This window comes from Leptodactylus fuscus, chromosome 1 (genome assembly GCF_031893055.1).
Source record: "Leptodactylus fuscus isolate aLepFus1 chromosome 1, aLepFus1.hap2, whole genome shotgun sequence".
Taxonomy (NCBI): Eukaryota; Metazoa; Chordata; class Amphibia; order Anura; family Leptodactylidae; genus Leptodactylus; species Leptodactylus fuscus.
The window spans coordinates 47945680-47964155 of NC_134265.1; the positions used below are offsets into that span (position 1 = coordinate 47945680).

The 18476-nt window shown below is 41.4% G+C and overlaps 1 protein-coding gene across 1 annotated transcript in view; it reads left to right on the plus strand.

The window, feature by feature from the left end:
• Positions 1-14819, plus strand: part of NLN (neurolysin) — a 54889-nt gene extending 40070 nt beyond the window's left edge. Inside the window, exons 10-13 of the mRNA XM_075269817.1 lie at positions 8171-8357; positions 9437-9565; positions 11700-11836; positions 14135-14819. Coding sequence (XP_075125918.1) covers positions 8171-8357; positions 9437-9565; positions 11700-11836; positions 14135-14266 — 585 coding nt within the window. The 3' untranslated portion in view covers positions 14267-14819. The remainder of the gene's footprint in view (positions 1-8170; positions 8358-9436; positions 9566-11699; positions 11837-14134) is intronic.
• Positions 14820-18476: the final 3657 nt, after the last annotated feature.

Below are 18476 nucleotides of genomic sequence, written 5' to 3' on the forward strand. Positions count from 1 at the left end.
GCGATGACATTGGATCCATTTCTGACACCATTACTGTATTGTTATTATCACACCAGATAACCTTACAAAATGCCAGTGTGATTGTGACATAGTCCAGTTCTTGTATTAAAGAGGACCTGCCGCCTTTCCTGACGTCTCTGTTTTGGTGCTTCTGTTTCCCAGTGAGTAGCGATTTGGGAATATTATTGCTATAACTGTACATGGTGTGGCTCTTCTGTGTAGGAATACAAGTATGCTCCTTTTGGGGTCAGTTTATGTGACAATGTCTGTAAAGAGCTGCAGAATATGATGGTGTTATACAAATAAGCATAGATAAATAAGTAATATGTAGATTTCTAAGAGGAATAACAGAGGAACAGCACTATGCAGTGTTCTAAGAAAAGGCGCTCGCGTTGCTATTTAATGGGGAAATGGACATGTCTGAAGAGGACTCGGATAATATTTAAAATCTCCCCATTTAATTCTCCAGAAGTGTATTTTTATTTTGTGCACTTTCCAGATAACTGGCATTACAGCATTTAGCCACATAACAAGATGGTGACTTAGAAGTAATACCCCGTCTAGTTTACCTGGCCTGTCTTTGCTGTACACTTGCTATGGTGCACGGTAATGGACAGCAAGAATAAGCCATTAAAGGTTTGTACAAGATCTGAAAAAACTTCAGCCGTGGAGAACAAGTCCTTGGCGTCACATGCTATTCTGATGACAACATGACTTCCACCACGTAAACAATGACCAGCAGTGTGGATTGGAGCTGGGATGTTGCGGCATCAGGTCTCCCATTGCATTCTGTGCATGCTCAGTGTTGGGCCTAAAGTGAAGGGGTCTCAGCTGTCACATATTGAGCATTGGTTATGTGTTTGTAGTGACGTCAACAGTCCCTAACATTTGACACCTGAGGTCAGTGACTGGCTGCAGTGTCACCCAAGCTTCTTCACTTCTAGCCTGACCAGAATGGGCACAGGGTGGTACTGGAGACCCGAATCTGGGGTAGTTGAGTATCTGTTTTGCTTTTTGGGTTTCCCAGGTTGACTGGAAACCCCTTCAATAAGGGTGTCTTTATAACACAGTGATGTGTTTGGTCCATTAAAGCAAGAGATGTTCTCAGTAACCACCCTGTGCTTTGACTAATAGATTTGGGTCCTGAAAAAGGCCCTCCATCTATTCACTATCATGTCGAAACTTGTTGACATACCAGAAGTTTTTTGCTCGGTTGGGTTGAATTGCTGAACACTTCTGCCTATGGTTCCAGTTGTCCGTGTAGGACCCAGAGATCAAAACTTTGACATGTGAATAGTTTTTGTTTTGTTTTTGTTTTTTAAGACCTCCAGTGAAGCATACCCTGAAGGTAAAGACCATCCTCCAGGTCCTGAAACATCCCTCAAAGACCATGACATGTGCAGAGTTAAATATGATTTACACCGCTCAGCTGAGGAATTATGCATGAACTATAAAAGCATGTCCGTGTATTTTAGACGACAGGGATATCTTATGCTTCATGTCTTCTTACAACTGGTAAAGTGGCCATGGAAATATTCATCTTAATTCCCCTGGATTATTTTAGATTGAATGTCTAAAATTAGCCCTAAAAACGAATGGCAGACCTTGCATGGTGAATGGAAAAAGCTGATTAAAGAAGTGTGACAAAGGAGGAACGCGTGGGGATTCAATCCTCATTGCTTTATTTAACCTGCACTTATATTTGTTTTCTGTGTCAACAGAAAATTGCCATTATGTGCACTGAATAAAGATGATTTGTAATATGCCCGCTGCCAGTTTTAGATACATAGGAATTGGCAGACAGACCATATCTATAGAACGGGCATCTTAGCCTACAATAGTCTATTTGAAGTGGGGCTGATAAATTTGGTGCTATAAAAAAGACTTTGTAAGTACTTGCTGAAGTGGCAGAATGTGTTTACAATGGATGCCATGTCTCATATCTAATAATGGTGATAGATCAGGTGCGTGCCAGAATTCTGAAAAGTAACAGCATTGCCACAATAACTAATAATGGGGCACCATGGCAAAACTTATTTTGCTCTGCATTATGTACAGGTAGGGTGTACATAATGATGCCAAAGTAGTGGGATCATGTGCAGAGTAGGGATCATACACACACTGTTAGGCCCCGTTCCCACGCAGTAATGCGCTGCTCATTTAGACACGTATACACGTGTCTGTGTGAGGCGCTTCAAAACCGATCCCATTGACTTCATAACTTATAACCCATTGATTTCAATTTGTAGCGGGCGTAAGGCTCCGTTGACACGGAGATAACATGCGCGCATTCTGACACGTATACACGTGTCAGAGTGTGAGCGCGCAAAACAGATCCCATTCATTTCAATGTGTCGACTTACGGGCGCTATACATTGAAATCAATGGGAGGCTTTTTTCCCTATTGCTTTCAATGTGATACGCGCAGCGTGTTACTCCATGGGAACAGGGCCTTACAGCACATGTATAATAAACTCAGTGATGTTACAGTACAGGGTTAATGCATATAGTCATGTCACAGTAAAGGGATAATGTGCACAATGGTGTCTCAGTAGTGTGACCATGTGCAAAGTAGGGAATGTGCACACAGTAATGTCACAGCACAGGGATAATGTATTCAGTGATGTAACAGCACTGGGATAATACATATTGTAATATCACAGTACAGAATAATATACACAATGTCACAGTATATGGATAATACATACAGTAACATTACCATTGTGTACTATTATCCATATACTGTGATATCACTGTGTGTATTGTCTCTGTACTGTGACATCACTGTATACATTATTCTCTGTACTGTGCACAGTAGTGGGATCATGAATCGTGCACACTGTTACATTACAAGTAATATCACAGTACAGAGATAGTGTATACAGTGATGTCACAGTACAGAGATAGTGTATACAGTGATGTCACAATAAGAAGATAACAAACACAGTTGTCTCAAAGTACAGGGATAATATAGTGATGATCTCACAGTACAGAGCTGATACACTCAGTGATGTCACAGTTTAGAGCTGATGCACTCAGTGATGTCACAGTTTAGAGCTGATGCACTCAGTGATGTCACAATGTCACAGTGCAGTTGTTATCTTAGAGGATTCTTCCCTAGCCCACTGTGTAGTCCATATGTGTATGTGTCAATTATTTATACCAATAGTGTAGGTGTGTCTTACGGTAGAAACTTATTTGTTCTTGTCACTATATATATTTATCAATAAACAGTCTATGACTTAAACAAGCAGTGATCAGACAATATATAATGGTTTCTCATGTATGCATTAGAACTACTGTATAGGTATAGTGCGATGATGAATAATGCAAAAAGTAAGAATCCACAGATGGGATATTGCACACAAGAGTGCTAGCCATGTACAGAGACACCCCATTCGTCCTTTCTTGGTTATCACGAATGGCACCTGATGTCTGAATAGAAATGGGTCCCCTGAGTAGAGAAGACAGCTGTTATGTCTGCTATTTTGCTATCTACTCCTTTCAACAAGTGTATCCAGAAAAAGTCACTGCAAAACTCTCAATAACCGTATTATCCCTTTGGGATTAGTTGGACCTCCAGTAATAGTATCAACCCTGGGACCTCCAGTAATAGGAACAGCCATGGGAACACAACAAACAGCAATAACCCCTACATTACCCCTAGGTAAAGTGACTGCCGCAGCTTCCTAATAATGACAATATTGGTAGAAAGATCAATAACCATAAGAGACATAGAATCTACATTAACAGTGACATCCTCGGAACCCCAGAATATACTGTACATAAGCTATGTTCAGTGCCATTATAGAAAAACCATACTGACCTATATAAGGTGACAAGAATGGAGAATGGTACTCTCTGTAGAGGTGTATACCTGTGCTGGTAAAGGGCAGTAGAAAATACAGTATGTGTCAAATAACAGCAAAGAAAGTGACATTATTTTATACCATATTTTTCCATGGCCTGTCCCTTTAACAGTTGCATTGGGGAACCTAAAATGGTCATGTTCTCTCCGAAACCCCATTATATGACCTATAGGAGATTCCGGCTCTGATCAGTTCCTTCTCGATTACAAGACGTGCTGCTGTCGGTTTTAGGCTAAGAGGCTTTTTAGAATGGACACCCTCCTTTATGTAATCTAAGAAGTTAACCTATTAACCACCTCTAGGAGGATGTAATATCCACAATAGAGCCATGAAAATTAATCGCATGGAAATAGCGGTTGTTTAAGTTTATTATGTTTTATAGTCCTTTAATGATGGCCGCTCAGGACTTTCTTATTTCTGCTTAGTACAGTGTTTGCATGGTCTGATGACAACATTAAAGAAAAATTACAGTCACAACTCCTGGATTAATATGCGGCTTTATCCTTGTTTTATGTGAAGATCTGCGGATCAGTCATTTATAGGACCCGCCATATACCCCTACAAACACAGCGTTGAGTGACTACTCTACCTTAGGCCCACCACAGGAAACCAGGCCCCTCCCCCCCTCCCCCCCCCCCTGCATTTATTCAGGCTTAGGACACATTGACACATTTACATCAAATATTTTTGTTTAACCCCCTAACAGTTCCAGTAGAATTGCGAAAACCCTCCAGAAAATATCACTTTTTTAGGTTGTAGATTTTTTAATTCTATTTTCTCTATATGATTATGAGCCGCCATGTTGCTTGAGCGTCTCCTGTTTTGTTAACAACATTTAGTGATATGCTTCACAGTATAATTGTTGCCTTAGTCAGCAAAAGTCTTGAACCAACTCATTGAGGTCTATGGGAGAGTTTTCTAGACCGGAGTACAAATCACCTACTGTTAATGGTTGCAATGATGTCTCACTTTGGGTATTATCTTTAGAGGAGTTAGCTTCAATTGCTATTTTATCTGCCTTGTTTGGTATTTGAATAAAGTAATCGCTGCGATGAAAACCCCTACAGAATTAGCAAGTCTCAGTTTATTATTAGGATTGGTGGTCAGAGTTAAAAATTGAAGGCTATAGTACTTTTTCTTTTAAAGAGGACCTTTCATGGTTTGGGGCACAGGCAGTTCTATATACTGCTGGAAAGCCAACAGTGCACTGAATTCTGCGTACTGTCTGCTTTCACAGTCTGTGCCGGTACCGTAGTTCTTCATCATTAGAAGGGCGTTTCTGACAGTCTGTCAGCAACGTCCTTCTGCACATAAGAAGTGCTAACCACTGACTTTGTGGTGGACTTTTGGACCCATTGGAGATTCCTCTGGTGGACATGTGTGACCTTGATGAATCTTTCAGATGATAAAACTAATCCCCCTAACTAAATAAGATGAGCAGGACGTGTCACATTTTTGTGTTTTGGCTCCTATCATGTTCTGCTTCCATAGTTATATTATTCTGTGAATGCAGATCTGTCAGTGAATATCTTAGTGGTTTCTTAGATCTTACAAGTCTGTCTTCCTATTTTGGAGGATATGATACAGCTACACATTCCTGCGTTGTGGCGTGCTCTTGACACACTATAATTTCAGCTAATAAACTTCTTCTATGTGTAGTTTTAGGCAGGAGTGGTTCTCATCTCTAAGCTATTAACACGCCAGAATTTCTAGATAGTCTTGCTTGACCACACGCGACTCCGGTATTCGTTTGTTTTTTCTTTTTAGCAATCCACTCTTGTTTAAAGAAATTTTCTGTGACTTCTAGTTGATGGCCTATTCTATCAGTTATAGATTTGTGGGAGGGGGGTTCCCTTGACCTGGTGATGGTTGATGTGGCAGTAGCACTTCTGCTTCTTAGGCCCTGTCACGTTACATACATCAGTTACATGTTGCCGATAAACATTGGCGCTGTACTTGGTAAGTACCGAAGAGGCGGCAGCACTCACGTGAACGCTGCAGCCTGTTCAATCAGCTGATTGGCCTGGGACCAATTTTTGGACCTCTGTTGATCTTTAATTGATGACCTATTCTAAGGATATGTCGTTAATGAGCAAGTCCCTGAAAGCTCATTTAGGCTAAAGCCCTGTAGCAGTAACAATTCCGTACTGGGCCATACATCAGGGTTAGGTTGGGTTACCATTGGTGCCACCTGTGCCACTCTACGGGGGCCCAATAGGTCAAGGGGCCCTGTCACCTTAGCAGCAGCTTATTACTGTCTATTAGATTGCAGGTACATGTCTAAGCTAAGGACTTTATGCTTAACAACTACTGGTGGATTGTTAGAGAGTAGGGTTGAGTGATCTTTTTAGGTGGGATCGAGATCGGTGATTATTTCCCACAATTCTTTGCTACTGGCCAAGCATTGTGGGAAAAGCTAACAATGTTAGCCTTCACACTGAGTATACGCCCCGCTCATTCTAAGCGGAGTGTATACCTAGTGTGAAGGCTCCGCTGAGGTTCCATAGGAATAAATGGAAGCAGCCGGCACACAGCCTTAACCTCCTGCGCGCTGGCTGCGTCCATTCATTCTAATGGGAGACTAGCTAATATCTCTAGTAGCTACTTACCTGCAGAGATGGCTGGTTCGGTGCCCGGTGTTCTCGGTCTTCTTCACCTCGCTGCCCCCGCCTCCCAGGTTAGTGTTAAAGAGCTAGGAAGAAGGCGGGGCTTGTGGCTTAGGAGAGTGTGGGCAGGTACAGGGCGGGGAGACGTGACATCTCCCCTCCCTTTACCCGCCCACACTCTCCTAACCTGGGAGGCAGGGGCAGAGAGGCGAAGAAGAATGAGAACACTGGGCACTGGACCAGCCATCTCTGCAGGTAAGTTGACACCAGGGGGGATTAAGTAGCCAGAGGATTAAAAAAAAAATCCTCTGGCTACTTAGTGATTAAAAAAAGATTCTAACAATTAAAGCGTTCAATTGTTAGATTCCATGCTGTATAGTGAATAGGATTGTTATTAAAATCCGATCTCCGATTAGTAAAAAAAAATCCCATTGACTTGCATTATGATCGGAATTGGGCTCGAGATCAGGTTCAAATGAAAAATTATCGGAAATCGGATTTCAAAATCAATCCTGAAAAGTCAAGATCGGCTCAACCCTATTAGAGAGACATATGGGGGTGCTCTATGCTGAGATATTGGAAAACAAGGGGCCCATTGCTGTTCTTGTACAGGGACCCACAGGTTGTATGATGTGATAATACAAATCTATTTATTTTGATCTATGAGTTGATAAAATGTCAATAAACATTCCCATAGATCTATTCTTGTACATTTTTAGCACCGATTTTGGCTAACTCTTGTTGATAGATGGACATAATAATGACCACACGGGATGTGGCCTCGTATCTCCTCCATTCTTCTATAGCTATCTGCTGGAGGAGAGATGATCTCATTCTTCTTCATTCTCCTGACACAGGATGTACTAATAAACTGACACTTGAGATGCCGAATTCACTTGTTGCACCTAGCTAGAGTCAATTATGTTAGGGTGACTCATTTCTGTATTGCCACACCATGCTGTATTTGTTCCTCTTATAAGCCATAATAGTCTCTTCCGTTCAATGGCGGATCTGAATCTGGAAAAGAGAACACAACCTGAATAACAGAATGCTAATGTATGATATGTACGCCGGAGCAAGGACGTGATGATTTATAGGGGAAGAGGCCTTAAGAATATAAGTAGAGTATGTCAGGAAGAGCCTTTTACAAGGAGTGAATATTCGTTTTCAATGAGGACACAACACTATAAATGTTAACAGGACAATCCTTTTTTATTAGTAGGGTGCCTCAACAATAAGCTGATGACATGATGTCATGACCAGGCTGCACTGGTGTCTGTGTGAGCTTGAAAACCTCAATATACTTCTTTATATACATATTGTGTTAATATTAGAGATGCGTCTCTCTACTGTATACATTATATGTAGATAAAAAGACTGTATTACTCTGGGGACTGGAGAGGTCCCTGATCAAATGTAATTTATCTATGATCACAACAACATGTGATCCCTACAGTGACACCAGAGGTGAAGTGAGGTATTACACGATTCTCACTGAAATGAATGTTCTGTCTCTGTTTGGTCCTCCAGAGCGAGAGACACTTTTTGTAGCAGCTCTCCTCTCTGTGTAACAGATAAGGGTGCTAAATTTTGATGGGACCGTGATATGATTTACAAATTTATTTATTTATGTATTTAATAATTTTATATAATTTATTTAATAATGTGAATTACAGTATTTTTCTCTGCTTTTAGACAAAGTTTGCTCGATTTAGTGGAACAAATGTAGAAACAGATTTTGTTGAGGTGCCATCACAGATGCTGGAGAACTGGGTGTGGGAGAAGGAAGCTCTACAGAGAATGTCCGCACATTATGTAGATGGCAGCCCAATACCAGATGAACTACTGGACAAACTGATTGAATCCAGACTGGCCAACACAGGTACATACATAAGTCATTAAGGGCAGGTTCACATCTGTGCCCAGTCTCCGGTTTAGCCAATCTGGGCGGTTTGCATCTTCTGCCCTGCAAAACTGGACAGGGGACGGAAACCCAGCAGTCAGTTTACAAGCCCATTCACTTGAATGGGTTTGCAGAGGTGACTGCCCGTGAACGTCTTCTGCCTGTCCGCGGGGAAACTGTTTTTTTTTTAACCGGACACAAAGTCCTCCATGTAGGATTTTTTTGTCTGCAAAATATAATGGACATGTGATGTATTTGGTGTAAATGGACACTAACGGCACTAATGGACAGCTGATAAAATTCCATTGAAATCAATGAAATTTTTAAAGGATTTGTGATGGCTCTGCTAGTGCCCCTTGCTAAAATCTTGTAACGAACACTAACAATGGACACCACTGACGGTCTCCATTGGTAGTGTGAACGACCCCTTAGTCTAAAAAATGCTGCAGAAACTGATCTGTGCGGGTCTAGCCACCTTCATTCAGGAGAATGAGGGACCAAAAGTCCTCCTAAAGGCCCACTTGTGAGTGGAATACCAGTGTGCTAGCCAGACCAATTCTCCATTCACTTCTGTGGGGCTGCGGGTATGGTGGTACAGTCTCTGTAGCCCTGTAGTAGTGAATGGGCCACCAGTCACGTAAGCACAATGGGTAATCCATTTACAATACTCGCCCATAGCCCTGTATAGTCAGAGGCGGCGTTCGTTACCGCCCAGGAATGACGCTGAGCTGTGAGGGTCAGCCCCTTCCCCAGTACAAGTCTATAGACGAGTACTGTTAGGGGCGCGTTGCTCACAGCCCAGGTAGACTGTCAGGAATGCCCTTCTGACAGTGGGCAGAGATCGGTGCTGACCATAAGAGTACTGATATCTCCAGCCCAGGGGCACATAACAGGAAAGCCAGTGCACTGTCGGATTTCTAGCGGTATATAAAACCGCATGTGCAGGAGGACATGAACAACATTAAAAGTACTGACTATTGTTAAGAAAACCTGATGAAACTGTGAATATCATCTAATAAAGCCTTATGTTTAAAACTTTGCATTTTTGTGTCTGTCAGGTCTTCTGACTCTTCGACAGATTGTACTCAGTAAACTCGACCAGTGTCTCCACACAAAGTCATCTGCTGACACAGCCAGTGAATATGCCAAGTTTTCGGAGGAGATTCTGGGCATATCGGCCACATCGGGTATTGTATGAGTTTTGTAGACCTGCCTGTTCATGCACAAAACGTGCAGCTGATATATAGTATCCATTCATTGCAGGATTGAAGACTCAAACTGGTTTTCTTGTTCAGTGATCCAAATACCTTCTGCCTCTGTCTCTGTTATACTTGGGGTTTCCATATTTCCATACTGTTTCATGTTAGTACATTTTTGACTATTTTACTAGGGGAAAATATAAAACTATGAAGCCAAAGCCGTTCCTCCTCTTTATGGCCATTTTTTATTTGACGCATGGATTCAGGTCATCGGGATGTGGCTACCACTGTGGTTTGGCCTTTTTTCTTTGCCTTTTTATGTATTTTCGTATTTTTTGCATGGTCTTTTTTTCTAACCCTGTAAGGCCTCCTGCACTCGACCATGTGTAGTGTATGGCTCAGTAAAAACATCACGGGATGACATAAGGAGTGGTCCCATTGAAATGTTTGCAGCTGCAGATAAAATGCATGAGGCCTACCTAGGACTGAATTATAGTCCCCAGTAACAAGAAGGCTAAAGGTACACAACCTTGTGTATGTATGGGTCCATGAAAAAACAGAATAGACGGCACACAAGTGGCATCCACGCCCATGTGCTTTCCACAGACCCATACACCACAAATGGATCATAATAGAACATATCCTAGGACTCACAGACCCAACACAGATCTTTGAACATCATGGTCAAAGCTCACAGACCAAAACATACAGTCATGTTCATGTAGCAATAGATCTGTTAAGACCTAGAAGTTCCTGCACTTACTCTACAACTGTGATCCCTGAGACTGAATCGGAATGTGACATTGCTGTTCCGTACTTCGCACATTCACACACACTTTAGAAAAGGACTTGAAACGCGTCGTGTGATAACGTTTATTCATTTAGACCAGCGCGCCCATTTTTATACACGTTGGAAATTTCGCACATTCAGCACTTTTTAAGCTCCGTGTACTCAGCAATCGGGAAGGTAGAGAGAGCAGGAAGCGCAATTCGTTCTCTATGGGACTTCTTTCTGACAGCTTTCATGCCGTTTCTGCCTATGTTTAATTTCATTGTAGCTGCAAACTCTACAGAAACACCTGCACAGAATCATATGTACACCCAAATTTGGGTTTTTAACAGTTGGATGTAGATTTATTATGGTAGGGATGAATAGGTATAAGAAATCCTAGAAATTATCAGCATAGAGTCGTGAGAAAAACAAAGAAACCCCTCTCTAAATTCTTCTTTTTTTTTTTTTTTTATAAATTCTTTATTTATAAACAATGTACAAATAAGCAAAACACAGGGCAAAACAATAACATGGAAGGCCCAGAACTAACGGACCCGCAAACCAAGCTACACACAAGGACCCATCAAAACAGGACAAAGGGAGAAAGGAGGCGGAAGGGAGGGAGGAAGGGAGAAGAGAAAGGGGTAGCGGAAGAGAGAGGAAGAGGAGGGGGGACAGGAGGACAACCCCGAAATTCGAAAGGTGGGAAGGAGAGGCAACCAGCCAGGATTCAGGAGGCTAGAGACGAGTAGAAAAAAACCCTCTCCAAATTCTATGGATTTACATATCATGACTCAATAAAAAAAAATAAAAAAAAACTGGTCCTTAGAAAATCCTAAAATTAGTTCAAGACACCCTCTGATAAACTACAAGACACAACAGATTACACCATCTTATTATTTATTTAACAAAAACTAGACCAAAGGCAGTGTGTGAAAAATTAAGTACACCATTTCTTCTTCTATGTGGATTAAGATGGTAACTAGTCAAATGTCCTTGATTATGTGACCACCTTATAAAAGCAGAAGTTTTGGCAGTTTGCTGGTATGGCACATTCAGGTGTATTTAACATAATGTTAAAGAGGAAAGACATCAGCAATGATTTTAGAGAAGCAATTTGGGTAAGGTTATATGGCCATTTGCAAAGTTTTTGAAGTCCATTATTCTACAATGATAATGTTTTCTTCTGAATAATCTTTCAACCACTCCACCAAACATAGGTCATAGTGCATACTACCATGGTCTGTCTGCTATTTACCCTGAAGAAATGAGCTGCTCAGACTATATGCATTTGCTTATTAAATGTATATATTTTATACATCTGAATTTTTTTGTGCCTTTATGACTTAGGTACCAACATGCCGGCAACGTTTGGTCACCTGGCTGGAGGATATGATGGACAGTATTATGGATACCTGTGGAGTGAAGTCTTCTCAATGGATATCTTTTATAGCTGCTTTAAACAGAAAGGAATAATGAACCCTGAGGTAAGTCATGTTGTCTTCCTATCATTAGTTCCTCTTTGAAGCAAGGACAAAGACTCCCCGTCCTTCAAAAGAGGCCATGCTTTTTCTTCAATGACACTTGACTTGAGTCTTCTTCAGCAACATCAAAGTTCTTAGCTGTGACTAAAAATCTTCTGACAGCTGAACGGAAGCTCGATTAACCTAGATACATCAAAAACTGATATAAAGAGAACAACTTATGTATAATTCTGTTATTTGCACCTTGTCGCTTCCTAAAATGTATGTGAATAGTTATTCTCAATGGAGAGCAATGGTTGTATGATATACCCTGTAAGGAATCCAAAACCCTGCCCACATGCTCTATTAAGGCATAAGGATGTCATGGGGAGAAGCAGAGAGCAGCAGTCATTGTGGAGTGACACAGTAGATACATGGTGCCCCATGACACCTCAAGGGACCAGGGTGGTTTATATTGTCGTTACTATGTATAGCGTACATTTCCCTGTTTCTGGAAAGGGAATGTCACCAGTACTTCACACACACACACACACACACTTGACCCAATCATACTTACCTGTCTTCCTATCCAGAGTTCCTTCTGCAGGGACAGCTCCTCCTCCTCTTTGACTCTGCCAGTGCTCGATATCTGCTCCACAGGCCTCGAAGGGACCTCCGGCTTGTGCATGCACCAACAGAGTCAAACAAGACGAGGAGCCGCCCCTACAGAAGGGAAGTTTGGACAGGAAGACGGGTAAGTATGGGGTGGAGGAGTGGGCTGAGTTAGTTGGGAAGGGCTAGTAGTGGGCGGGATAACTAGGGAGACCGAGAGGGGATGTGAGAGGAGTGAGAAGGAAGTAGTTTGAGTCAGCCTACAAATACCATGATACATTACATGAGCTAAGACAGCAGGAAGCTACACCAGGTAAACAAATGCAGAGGATGCCAGGAGCTCCCAGAGACACCCAGAAATCACACAAAACACTAATAAAGGTATTTGGGTGCACTTATTAACCTATCAATAGCACTAACAGACCTTTTTTTAAAAGAAAAAAAAAAGAAAACATTTTTTGCCAAGAAAATCCCTTTAAGATTTAAGAAGGGAATTAGAAGCTCAAAGACTTTAAGGTTACATCCTATATTTGGGATCATAAGCAAATAATAACACGACAATGCCAATGTCATTCAGTGGTCCATTCCTTATGTGGATTGGATATCCCCTGTCATTTTGAGCCATGGCAATTATTTTCAATCATTTACATACAACTATACAGTGCACTAATTGTTGTTTTTTTTTAAGGTTATAGCGCGCATTTGCCTACAGTGCCCCTATACAACTGCAGATATGGTAAAGGCCCCATTCATACTCCTATATTCAGGATTAATATTATTTGGTTCACATAGTTAATTCCTACATTGTAAAGCCTTGTTGAAACATAGTATCACCATAATTACCGTATTTTGTCCACAGTGTATGAACCCAGTCTTTAAAAGGGTGTCTGGGATGGGGCACATTTTTGATACTGATCACTTATTTTCATGATCGGTTATGAGTATCAGATTAGTGGTAATCCTGCATCCGGACCCTGGACAAATCTATGAATCTAGGGGTCCCTACCCCTCCTTGACTCTACTGTCCTGTACTCCATCCAGTACTGCTGAGAGCTACTGGGACATGGAGACTGCTAGCATTATACTTCACTATAATGCAAGGAGTCTTGGTCTCCAGATCAAATTCAGTTTGGGAATTGCAGGCAGTATATGGTTTGGATTTTCTAGCCTGGATTTTCCCGCATGCAGGAGGCCTGAATGTGAGCAGGGCTGCAATACTCTGGCACCACCTCTATACAGTAAAGGGAGTTCTCTGCTTTCGGTTCTGGAACTAGAGGCTTCCTGGGACAGCCTATCTGTGCAGGGCTCAGGTATTAAGACTACCACTAATCTGACACTAATGACTTATCCTGAGGATAGTTCGTCAACATCAAAAATGCCAATACCCCTTTAAAGATTTAGTGCCATTTGGACTTTCTCTAATGTGACTCCCCTTTGTTATTTCGAAGGGATGACTAGACAAAACCTTGACCATTTGCATGGACACTGTGCAATGCTACATGTGTGGCTGTCTGTAGCTTGCTGGAGATTACAGCAGCGGATTCTGCATTTAGACATTGTTCCGACTGGACAAACCCTTTATCCTTTTTGCCTCTTAGGTAATAGTTATATATTCCTTTGGCACCTTCCCCTCTGCGGTCTCAGCTGTGCACTTTCTATCTACATACTCCTCTTAATAAATGTATTACATGTTTTCTTATTCTCATTTAGGTTGGATTGAAATACAGAAACCTTATCCTAAAACCCGGAGGTTCCGTAGATGGCATGGATTTACTGCGAGGATTTCTAGGTTGTGAGCCAAACCAAAAAGCTTTTCTTTTGAGTAAAGGACTGAGCCCGTAAAACACATCTAACCCTCCTCACTGTGTTTTCTAATAGGCCTTTTGGAAATGAACCGTTTTGACAATGTGCCAAACCATACACAAATGTGTCACAATGTTATGCCAAATGTGGCTTATAGTACATAAAAGGCTTGACCTCTCCATCGTCTATGGCATTTCCCAAAATAAGAACAATCAGGTTTTTCGTTTTCTACAGATCTAAGCTCAGGCATTTCACTGCCCCGCTGCGCGTCTTACAATCCAGCAGGTAGAAATGACTTGACAGCCGGACTTTGACATTCCTTACTTCACTCCTCTATGTGATGTTGTGGTCACAAAGGGAAAGGATCAGATGTGGGCTGCTAATAAGATGGAGCTTGGTTGTATAAAGTGCATGTACGGTTTATATAATGGATTTGCAGTGTATGAGGCAATTGCCGGTGAATTTAAAGCACAGTATATAGAAAAAATATGGTGTAGAAGCCGGTGGTCTATAAATCTAATCTTACTGAAGTTAATATATGTCTCATAATGAAGATGTCTGCCCACTTTTAGTACACTGCCATCTAATCTCATACATGTCCCAGTAACAGCATCAAAACTTGTGATTATGAGATGACTCTGCTGGTTCTGTCTCAGTTTACAAACTAAAGGTGAAAAGCAGAAAGAAAACGGTAAATGTTTCATATCGTGCGCTTCGCATTTGCTAAATATAGAAACCAGAATATTTCTGGATTTGATAAGTCACATAACAATCCCATATACCAATACAATATGGCATATTTGTAGTATTTTAGCGATTACAGAAGTATACCGTATATACTCGAGTATAAGCCGAATTTTTCAGCACAGTTTTTGTACTGAAAAAGCCCCCCTCGGCTTATACTCGAGTCAGTAAAAAGGAAAAAAAAAAAATTTTTTTAAGGAGGGGGGGGGGGATTTGTCTATGACCAGCTGAAATATCAATGTATAGAATCTCCCATAAAATAGTGGAAACAAAAAAGAAGCTTTAAAAAAAAAAAAAAAATATGACAGTTGTAAATCCCTCCTTTCCCTAGAATAGACACAAAAGTAGAAAATTACTGAAACACAAACACAAAGACAGTGCCCGGTCTACTGAATATAGGGGATCTGCAGTGCTTCTGTTCCATCGGGAAGGGGTTAATAGGAGCACTGCAGATACCCTATATTCAAGCCATCCTGAATTCCAAGTGGGGGAAAAAAAAACAGTCCTCAAGCTCAGGGAAGGGGCAGACAGACAACCAAAACACCCCCTCCCCTTCCCCAGCGCCCAGCATGTACTGCACCCAAAAATTCCGGCCATTTTAATTTTTGAAATTTTCCAGTAGCTGCTGCATTTCCCGCCCCCCCTCGGCTTATACTCGAGTCAATAAGTTTTCCTAGTTTTTTGTAGTAAAATTAGGGACCTCGGCTTATATTCAGGTCGGCTTATACTCGAGTATATACGGTAAATCATTGTGACCTATATAAGGCACAGTGAATTACACAGCTTTTGAGTTTGTTAACATTCGTGTTATTATTACATTTTATAATATTCTATATTAATGGTTTTTGACGTCATTCCGTGAAAATGTGAAATCCGTCGACTCTGTATTCTTTCTCCTGTTATGGGCAGCAGAAATCCTCATAGCTTCTGGCTGTGAGTAAGGGGAGTAGAGTGATCCCTATGTGCACCAGGACATATGTGTACAACATGGTGCACGTGACTAACTATGGTGTCTGCTCTGAATTTTTTTCCAGCTTCCCAGTACGTTGTACAGAATAATAAATGGTACCATTTTGAAGTACAAGTTGTATGACTCATATAACTAGGTAAATGGAAAAATGAGAAAGTTGTATCATTTTTATAAAACATAGAACTATAAATATAAATCCTGACTGTGTTTTCAGTTTGGAATATTTCTGGAAATAAGATAGAATCTAATCTTTCATATGACACCAGAATCACTGTTCTGTGCTTTATAATACCCCAATTATAACTGATGCTATAAGTTTTCCTGCTTTAGGCTAGGGTTCCACAGGACGGAAACACCACAATTTGCCCGCGGTGGAAAAATCATGGCTTTTTACAGTAATGGCAAAGTGGATAGTATTCTAGCAAATCCCATGCCCACTTTGCGGTAAAAACTGGTGCGGTTTTGGAAATTGCAGCATGTCAGTTATACCTACAGGAACGCTAGCGGTTTTCCCATAGGTATAATTGTAACAGAAAGTCTGCGGAGGAACACTCTGCGAACTTTCTGTCTAATGCGCTGCAGGAAGAATGGCGATGCATTGCCACCGTTTTTTTTCCAGCAGTGCTTTATTGCTGCTGGACGTCCTGTGGGGCCTTAGCCTTACACTCCAGTAAGAAGCAGTGAAGAAAACAGGAGAAAGAATACAAACTGGAAAGAAAATGGATTCCAGAACAGAATTTTACAGACGGGAGACAAAATCCATGAATACAGTATATTACAACAATTGCTAATGACTAGTCCGTCAGAGAGAGTCTGTATGAAGTGGCTCTCTACAGTGACTAGTAGATAAGGGTCCTGAATGGGGGACTCTCCTCTACGACTGTGTTATACATCCTCTAAACCAAACATCCTTTTAATTCAGTGAATTACATTGAGTGTTTTTCTTCTGTATTATCTATCCAACTTTATATTCCATTACAGGAGATCCTCTCCGCAGACAGCTAAGTAACACTACTGTTAGCTAGAAGGTCTGTCCTGCCATACAATGGTCTTTGCAATAAAGGTTCAAGATTAAGGACAATGCTTATGGTACATACAGCATAACTATTTACTATGGTGTTGCCTGGGGACCTAATTTACTGATCGTGGCCACCATGGACATCTTTAGGTCTGTGCACCATACCTCTTATTTCTACGGTAAAGGTCACCTAGGATGTGTAGATTGTGAGCCCCATATAGGGATCACATTGTACATTTTTTTCCTATCAGTATGTCTTTAGAGTATGGGAGGAAATAGACGAAAACACGGGGAGAACATACAAACTCCTTCCTGGTGGAAATCAAACCCGGGACTCCAGCGCTGCAAGGCTGCAGTGCTAACCACTGAGCCACCGTGTTGCCCCTTAATAGGCAGAATTTTTTAAAGAGAAATTTTTTAAGTCTGTTTTCTTAGTGCAATATTTGATAAATTTGGCACAAATCATACAACGTATATTCCATGTTTTATTAATATGGTGCATATCTATAAGCCATCCCTTTTTTAAAGTACATCTTCATCCAGATATTATTGTTTGATATTTGTTATGGTGCCCCTGGTATTCTGCTGATTCTCTCTAAGACCCTGTGTCCAGCACTCCGTGGTCACACATGCTCAGTCGCCCTGTTTCACCGCACAGATCCTCCATGAGCATTGGAGTGAATCCTGTTGTGTGGGCCAGCCAGTAAGCATGGACGCACTACAAGTGGCTCATTATATCTAGCACTGAACATCAGGGGGTGCAATAGCAAGTATATCGCATCGATATCTAGACAGTAGAATTTTTTTTAATGTAATTCCAACTGAAAATGTATGTTTTCCTGATCTGACAGTTATGTAATAGTAAATGGGTTGGAACAGAAATTTTTATTTATGGACTATTAGGATAGACCATAAATATGTGACCTGATAGGACGACCTCCGCTCAGCTTTTGACCACGTACTATATAGTGCACGGAGCCTAATGCAGATGGCTCCCTATGCTGTATAGTGACCGGGCACGTCAGTCCCACTATACAGGGACCAGAGCCAACTGCATCTGGCTCCTTGCAGTGTATAGTATAGCCGGAAGTGGCCTCACACAGCTGATCCTTCCGGGGGCCTGCCTGTCCACACCTCACGATCAGATCATTCTTGGCCAACCTCTTTAATTCTAAGACAGTCTCTTTAAGAGGTTATCTTATTTATTTTACATACCAGGCCAGAAATTAGATTGCAAGCTCTCTATAAAGTGCCTCCTAATAAGATCTGTATTCAGCGTGTTGGTAATCTCCGTCACGTCCACAGATGCCTTAAGTTACTTTAATTATTTTAGAGGTCACACATTGAAGCCGAGTTGTCTTGGCCGTGTATGAATATTAAATTCTTAACTTCAGAGTCCCTGAGGAACGGCTGGCAGACAGTCAGGGCTTTTCAGATTTATGTTCTTCACGCTGGCTAAGGGGGATCTGTTACACCTCAGACTTCCTAGGAACGGCTGGGGAAGGTTAGACGAGAGG